The following is an 8,784-nucleotide window of genomic DNA, read 5'->3' as shown; positions in this document are numbered from 1 at the left end:
AGGAAGACACAGAGAGAGAGACAGACAGAGAGAGAGAAAGACAGAGAGAGAGGAAGACAGAGAGAGAGAGAGAGAGAGAGAGAGTGAAACAGAGAGAAATAGAGATACAGACAGAAACAGGACACAAGAAGTGAGAGACAGACAGAGAGAGAGAGAGAAAGACAGAGAGAGAGGAAGACAGAGAGAGAGAGAGAGACAGACAGAGAGAGGAAGACAGAGAGACAGAGAGAGAGAGAGAGAGAGAGAGAGAGAGGAAGACAGTCAGACAGAAACAGAGAGGTGAAGCAGCGTTAGCGACCTGCTCCTCCTCCTCTTCCTCAGAGCGCTCACCTTAAAGCTGAAGACAAACTTTCCACCTTTGTAAAAACCCTGCGAGACAAAGAGAGCAGAGCCGTTAAATCCACAGTCAACTTTCTGCACACTTCTAAACTTCTCTATCAAACACGATCGTTTTGGGGACGCGGGAATATTCATAACATCTACTGTCAACGTGCTGTGACCCTTGACCTCCTCACTCCTGGTTGCTTGTAATGTTGGTGATCTACGAATTGAAGCTTATTCTACTTTTTTAACGTACTTTCCCCGCCCCCCCGCTTGTTTACAATTATTGGTAAACTTATTATTTTCTTTGTTCCATCGGCAGTTTCCTCATACCGGCTTTCAGTGTTACAACTGAAAGGTTTAATAAACATAAAGAAAGAGATTCACTGAACCACAATTCAGCAGCATGACTAGTTTTTTTTTTTTTTAATATATTGTCAGAATACAATGGCAGTTAATGGAGAGAGAGAAAAAAACACAATTCTCCAGTCTCCTCCAACAGATCACAGAATCACTGATTTGGGGGTTTTATCATGAAGGAAGAGACACAACCCAAGATACTACCAGAGTTACACAGACCTTTAAAGATAGTGCTGTACAATCAATTGTGTATCACCTTATATTAATCAATATCAGGGTAAGCATAAAGATTTTTTCTGATATTGATACATATCATGATATGGCTCATGTCTGCAAAGTCATGTTAAATAATCAAATTAATATTCATCCCATTGAACTGAACGGTAATGCCAGGTGACTGAAATTTTCAAATAATATTCCTTCAAATGTTTCACACGTCAGAGTTTTAAATTAGAATTTGCTTGTTGTCGTCAGTTCAGACAGCAGAACTGTGTCATGAAATCCCCAAAACCACCAAATCTATTTGGTGGTTTTGGGGATTTCATGACACAGTTCTACTGAAAGACGATAAACCCTAATAATGAATTATCGCCCTGCCATAAATGTTGGTGATCTAAGAATTTAAGCGTATTATTCTGTTGCACTCAGTCCGTCACTGTAGATAAGAGCGTCAGCAAAATGCATCCTAGAATGTTAAAGCTGTAAATCAAGTGTCAAGTTGCGCATATGCTCCTTTTTCAAATTTAAAGATAGCGCTGTATAATCAGCTATGTATCATCACATATCGCAATTATGATTTTCACAAATGGTAATCGTAGCCAAATGAATTATCTGAAACATTTAATTTTGATTATCTGCTGGAGTTGAAAGTAGTCAAGCTGCTGATGTAAGATGCTAAAAATCACGCAGTAAAATAATTTTGTTCGTCAAATCATCACGACAAATAACTGTGACTACTAATCATAATTACAGGATTATCATCCTAACCTCAACTGTGCAGCCCCATTTTGTAGGAAACACAAACATATTTTTAGGAGGTTATGCAAGTTAAACAGCAGAGTTAGAAACCTCACACCGAGTACAGCAGTGAGTTCATGTTCAAAACCCTGTTGTGGGAATGAGAGTAACAAAACAGAGTGATAGAATGTGTTTTTTATATATATATATGAAGGGTTTCACGTAACACTACTTATCCGTTTTAAAGAAAATTGCTGCCTGAAGTTCATGAGTCAATATTTCCAGAACGCAGACAATCCTGTGGTCACAAACAAAACTATTTGCAGTCAAAACTCTTAAGATGACTCATTAAAAGTAACTCATAATGTGCTTCACTTTCATGCCAGCAAGCATTTCGGCAGAGTAGGTATCGGTTTGTTTTCCCCCAAATGAAAGATAGCTCATTTTGGAATGAAACTCTTCGAGCGATAAGGATCTTTTTCTGTCCGTTTTATCATCAACATCAACATCAAACAAACCCCCTCAATATATTTTTATGTATTTGGTGATACTGAAGTGTTTCTGATTCTGGTGTGAGTGAGAGTAACAGAACTGGTTTCCTCAGAAGCAGCATTCAGACCACGTGGCACTAAAACTCTCTCTTACTGAAACCGACTGAAACAAACAGATTTCTGCACTTTCACGTGTTTCCGTACGGATGCCATTTGGTTTCATGAACAATAGTTCTGCCTGGAAAGCGCAAAATGTACAAGAAGTTGATTCCAGCCACTCAAAACTTCCCCCTTCTCTACAATTTTAATTTGAAAGACGACAGGAATAAACAATGCGTGGTTCGGCCTGAGATTCATGTCACTCTATACTGTCACATGTACCTCAATAACAATAATTGTTTATTTTTCTAACCCTGGTGCAGAAATACTACATTCACCGTTAGCGTCATAAATATAAAAAGGTATGCTTTTATTTTGAAGGTAAACCCACTTTACTTTCGGTCTTACTCTGTCCTTCTCTGTCTGGTTTTACTGTTCGATTCTACACTCGCTCTGCTACTTTGAAGCGTCACTCTCAGTGTAAAGTCCTCATGAAATGAACTCCCATTACTTTTACTTCCTGGAAAACAGAGTATCTTTCATGGTGACATCATGCTGCACCAGGAGGCGTAATTATAATTTCTAACCAATAAAAACATCACAGATTTTTGCCCCTCTGCACCCCTCCCATCAAATAAAACTGCCTTTCTCTCCCTGACTCATATTCCACTGGTTTAGACTTTTGATTGATCTCTCACTGTGTTATGTCCCGCCCCAACATCCTGTTTCAACAGGAAATGCATCAAATCAAGGAAGTAAAGATGCTGTTTCATGGGGTCTTTAACTGAAGCAACACAAATTAAACTGTTTATGCAAAGTTGGCTACTTGACAAATGTATTTATCAAACAAACAGACATAAATTAAGACAAAATTAAGTCGGTGAGAGAGTGCCAGTGTCGCTTTTGGTTAATTTTCGATATATCACCCAGCCCTACTCTGAAGTCATTTTATTGAGTTTTTCCTGTTTATTTTCGATTAAAGCTACCTAATTAGTGCTAGCTAGCTATGTTAACTCACCAATACCAAAGCAACAAAAAAAAACAACAACATTCAAACGATTCAAACATTTGTAGCTGCAGACCGCTACAGAGATGCAATCGAACTCCCACAGTCGGTCAGAATAGAGCAACACATCTACCATCTCGCAGTGTGAGTGCACAGTATGGGAGATACTAATGCACACACACACACACACACACACACACACACATTGACACACACACCTCGTCTGGTGAGATGATGAGTCTGAAGTTGAGCAGGTCATCGTCATCAGGGAAGTTGATCTCACACGTCTTTGGCAGGTTCAGCTCATTGATGTCTGAGAGCGACAGAGAGCGACAGAGAGAGAGAGAGAGAGAAACAGATAGAGAGAGAGAGAACAAAAGGGGAGGTGAGTGATGAGTGAGATGAGATGAGACGAGGCCGGTCCAGAGACGAGCCCTCTCTCTCCCAGCCCACCCTGCAGGAGATAAGGTGACGAGGAAGGAAAGCGACTCTTCTGTCCTACCGGATTCCAAAGCTCACCAGCCGCAAAATACATACTGAGAATAGACAAAGAAGAAAAAGGCATCACATACTCTAGCTCCATATGCATTTTTTTTTTTTTTTACTAAAAACCGTACATAAAACCGTCTTCTTGGTCTTACAAATGAAACAACAGGTATTTATAAGTTAAAGATCTGTACACCCAGTGATAAGATCTTGATAAGATGATATCTTGATGATAAGAAACGTTGCCAGTAAAAAAAATTTATGCATACGGAGCTAGAGTGTGCAATGCTTTTTGTCCTTCTTTCATGTGAGATGTAGGTGCCAGTGAGTCAGCACCTCATGAACTTTCCTTCAGCGTGTGTAACATCCACACAGACGCAGGCGACTTGAGCATTTACTGTCATATTTACCGATGTTTGGCTAGTAGTCATTAGGCCATCGCACACTGTCTGGATCTTAGAGGAATCACAAATGTACCTCTAATTTTTAGAGTCAAAGTGTATGTTAAGTGTGCATGAAAGTGCGTGAAAACTTTTCAGCACGTACACCAATCCTTGCAGGTAACTAACCGTGTGGCGTACACTTTAAAAGGTAAACAGGCTTTGAGGATCCCATAGGGGTTCTTTAGTTGCAACCATGGGGGAACCACAGAACGTTCCCTGATGAACACCTTCATGAAGGGTTTGTGATCCATGATGCCATTTCGACAAATCTCTAACGTATGAAGGTTCTTCAAGGAACCTTTAAAGGGTTTTTTTCTGCTTATTGACTGTCTTTGGGTCTTAGAAGATCACAGAAGATCCTCTAGTTTTTACAGTGCATGTGAAAGTGTAAAGTCATCATTGACGTTGCACTAGGGCTGCAACTAATGATTTTTTTTCATTATCGATTCATCTGGCGATTATTTTTTCAATTAATCATTTAGTCTATAAAGTGTTAAAAAGGATGACAAATGCCCATCACAAGTTCCCAGAGCCCAAAGTGATTGTTCAGATTATTTACTTAGTCTGACCAGCAGCCAAAAAAACCCAAAGTATTCATTTAATAATGAGATGAAACGGAGAAAATCAGCAAATCTTAGCATTTGTTCAGCTGAAACCAGCAAATGTTTGGTATTTTTACTTGATAAATGACTAAAACGATTAATCGATTATCAAAATTAGAATCGATTAGTTTTCTGTTGACCGACTAATCGATTAATCGACTAATAGTTTCAGCACTATGATGCACATGATGATGGGAGGGTTTTTACTCTATTAGTTTTCAAGTTGGTGTTTTTCTGATTTCTGCTTGGCCAATCTTTGAACAAAATCGTGTAGCCTAACACCTTGACTGTTTCAGTGCCCCGGTTTTGAGAGAGGATAAAAACAAAATCAGCACCTACCACAAAAACCTTAACATTTCAAATTTATTATACTAAAAAAAAAAGTCTACTTATCAGGATGCGCAGCAAGGCACAGCAGACCCCCGGACTGAGCACCTGTCATCTTTATCTGCGCTGAATAGGCCAGATGCAAGCTGCTGGATCGGTGCCACGTGGTACTTTCAGCCCGTTCCATTGACAATTTTACAGCTCGCATTTCTGAGGTGGCGAGAGTTAGTTTGAGGTGAGGTGAGGCGCTCCGCCCACGCCAATCTTCTGCAAAAACCGGTGGGAGCTGCCAGTTCAGGGCCTCGGTGACCAGGGTGAGTAAATACCAACACACGCTCTGTCATCTTGGACTGTGTTTGGCAAACTGTGTTTCCTCTGCCAGACCACCAGCCACTGTGGCAGGTAGTGCACCGTCATTTAGAGGACATATTTTACTCTATAAATAATATAATAGGACCTGTGGCGGGTAAAGTAGTCAAAGTGGCTGGTAAAATTTTGGATGTAGCAGACACTGTTGTCATTCTCTGACAGAGGCCCTGAGGAAAATATCTGTGACACGCCGAAATCTCAGTCTTGTTTAAGACTTGTTTTATCAGCATGCAAGTCTGTGTGATCGGTCTGGTTTTTGGGCGGTCAATCAAGTCTCCAAGATATTTGAATGAGAGTGGCTAGTGTTGACTAGGGATGGGACGGTACTCTTATCTGACGATGCGATTCGATACGTGATATGAGGTTGACGATTCGATACAACCACAATACGATGTGATAAATAAAAGTTCAATGACAACAAAGTCTGTGCAGAATTCTGTTTATTTCTGAGACACAAATCTTTCTAGCGATGCCATTGGCTGCTAGAATGTAAACAACAATTTAGAAATGTCATTACAAAGTGCAAATAGTATAATTTCAGTGGAGAGCTTGTGAAACTGTGTGCGCCTCATTTGTGATTACTACAGCAGAATAACATGGAGCTGATATCACGAAATACTGTCCCATTCCTAGTGTTGACATTTAACTCTTTCTACTGTAAGATGGTTGGTGACATCAAATCAGGTGGCTGCCATTTAATGCAACCTTGTCCATTAGATGTAAACCGCAATGTACATTTTGGTTATGATAAAGATGGGAAATAACCACCAGCCAAATGCTGGGAGATATTTGGGTGTGGCTGGTAAGTTTCTACTCTACCAGCCCCTATGGCAGGTAGCCAACTATCATTTGGAGATTATTTTCTATTGAAGTTGACTGGTAAAATAGGGAAAGTAGTAGATGAGTTTTGGAAGACACCATACATGGCTGCTGCTGGACAAGAAAGTTAGATTACCGTGGGGAAGAAAAAGGAATCGCTATATTAGGTACATTTTATTCTGCTGTAGTAATCACAAATGAGACGCTTGACCATCACAGTTTCGCAAGCTCTCCATCCAAATTATATTATTTGCACTTTGTAAAGACATTTTAAAATTGTTGTTTACATTCTAGCAAGACAATGCCATCGCTAGAAAGATTTGTGTCTCAGAAATAAACATAATTCTGCACAGTCAGACTTTGTTGTCATTGAACTTTTATCATCGTGGATGTATCGAATCGTGAACCCCATATCGCGTATCTAAACGTATTGAGAGATAAGCAGATCGTCCCACCCCTACTTAACTAGTTAACATACCTGTTCTCACCCACCCTGTTCCCTCTAACATCTCAGGCGGGTTTCTGTATGGGAGCTCACCCTCAACAGCCTAAGGGATAGTTGCGTCAGATGGTGCGTAATGGTGAATATCTCTGCCCCCAGGTGGAGAAACTGAGTGGAAGAGGAAGCAGTCTGGAGTGTAGGAACCTGCCAGCCCAACCACACACCACAGTCAACTACAGGAGAGGAAACTACACAAAGGGCTGAGGCCAATCCCTATCACTGTTTAACCTGCCACTCCTCACATTTAGATGCGCTGCCTGTTGTAAGTGTCATCAGGTCTGTTTCCAGTTTCAGGATTTCAGTGGACATTTTGTTGCTGATTCATATCTTGTATTGTACACGCTGTTGGCAGATGTCCCACAGTCGGTCAGTGTGTAAGTTCTCTCTCAGGTTTGAAAAGTGTGAACGTGATACTTGATGACAGAATGACAACTTACCCATAGGTCTTTGGGGCTCTGTTGGTGGAAAATAACTCTAATCTTTATAAAATAATAAACTGTTACTTTATGAAATAAGTGGAGCAAATGAATAACAATCATACAAACAAGTTGTCCAATTAGTTCTTCTCATACATGGCCATTACAGGAACGACAATGATAGTATCAATGGATGGTTAACTCACAATTAAAATATTATCGAGCTTACTAAAATCTGACTAGATGTAGACAAGAAGTTTGTCAGCCTCCACACAATTACCAGTAAACTAAGATAGCAAGTTAGCTAGTTGTAAGCTATCTCACGTGAGCTAACTAGCTTAGAATTTAACGTTACTCTATGAATCTTGACATCTTGATTTGATGGCACTGTCAAATGTAAGCTAGTTAGCAGCTAGTTAGCGTAGAGTAATGTTAGCCAGAGATGTGTTTCTGGATTTTGACAGCGACCAAGCCAGTCACCAAGGATGTTATTTACTGTTGGCTACTGTAGGCTATCTGGCGAGCTTAAAACGATCAGATATGGGCTAGCTTTTGACTGGTTGGTTGCGACGTTTGCGTTTTGTTTTCAAATATAGCACAAGCTAGCTACCGCTAGCTGATAGCATTTCAAGCTAAAGTTAGCCTGGTAGCTAGCCTCCGCGTCTTGTGACAATACCCCGCATATATTGTGTTTATTAACTGTAGGTGGGCACATCAACACTGAGTCGATGCCAGGGGGTTCGTGTTACCCTGTGGTTCAGAAGTAACTAGTCAGTCAGGTAGGCACGACCAACTGACCAGCTAGCCGTGTTGTGAACTAGCCTACCTTTCTGTATTCGAAGCTGGGCCGCACTTGCTTTTTTACCCCCGGCTCCTGTTCTGTTTCCTCCAGCAGATTCCTCGTCTTTCTTCTGCTGCTTCAGGGAAAAGAGCTTAATCATCTTCAATTATTTGATAATTGAATACCTATATTTATGTCCGTTCGATGTATGTGGCCTAGCTTGTCCGTCTTTAAATTTTGGAGAGCTAAATCACTCTACAGCACCGTAATGTTGTTGGAGCCGGTGCGTCTCAACTAATTACACTATGGGAAGACTGCTGTAGCTGCTGAGCTAGCTTAGCCTGTTAGCTAGCAGGAGAGGCCAGGCAGAGCAGAGGGAGGGAGTTCACAAAACACTGGGAGACTGTTCTGTTTCACATATGTGTTTGTTACACTTCTGTCATGCTAATATATTACAACATGGATATTGTCAACAGGGAAGGTGGCGAACTTTTTGTGCTTGACGTCACCAGCCATTTTCCCTATTTCACCAAACAAAATGTTTTTTAAGAGAAAAAGGAACTTTAAATCCATGGCTGGTTCCTCACCAAAGTGGCTAGTACAGTAGATAAATTACCTGCCACCACCAAATATTTGCCAGCATTTGACTGATGCCAGTTCCCCACCATAAGCCATTGTTTGACGCATTATAAAAACATTATTGCGTTCAAATATTCAGATTTAAAGGGTCTCAGAGGGTCTCATGTTGCACACACTCAATTATTACTATTCTTCTAATAACACCAGTTCTAAACCTACTCATAAA

At 40.6% G+C, this 8,784-nt stretch overlaps 1 protein-coding gene across 1 annotated transcript in view; it reads right to left on the bottom strand.

Annotated features, from left to right (window-relative positions):
- The window catches only part of ube2m (ubiquitin conjugating enzyme E2 M), an 11,825-nt gene extending 3,510 nt beyond the window's left edge, over positions 1–8,315 (bottom strand). Inside the window, exons 1-3 of the mRNA XM_071898281.2 lie at positions 8,025–8,315; positions 3,453–3,547; positions 331–369 (exon numbers count right to left, since the gene is read on the bottom strand). Of these exons, the coding sequence (XP_071754382.1) occupies positions 331–369; positions 3,453–3,547; positions 8,025–8,139 (249 nt within the window). The 5' untranslated portion in view covers positions 8,140–8,315. The remainder of the gene's footprint in view (positions 1–330; positions 370–3,452; positions 3,548–8,024) is intronic.
- Positions 8,316–8,784: the final 469 nt, after the last annotated feature.

The sequence above is a fragment of the Centroberyx gerrardi genome, chromosome 7, assembly GCF_048128805.1.
Source record: "Centroberyx gerrardi isolate f3 chromosome 7, fCenGer3.hap1.cur.20231027, whole genome shotgun sequence".
Lineage (NCBI taxonomy): Eukaryota > Metazoa > Chordata > Actinopteri > Beryciformes > Berycidae > Centroberyx > Centroberyx gerrardi.
Note: the sequence above shows the minus strand (reverse complement) of the source record. Positions and strands in the feature narration are given on the sequence as shown.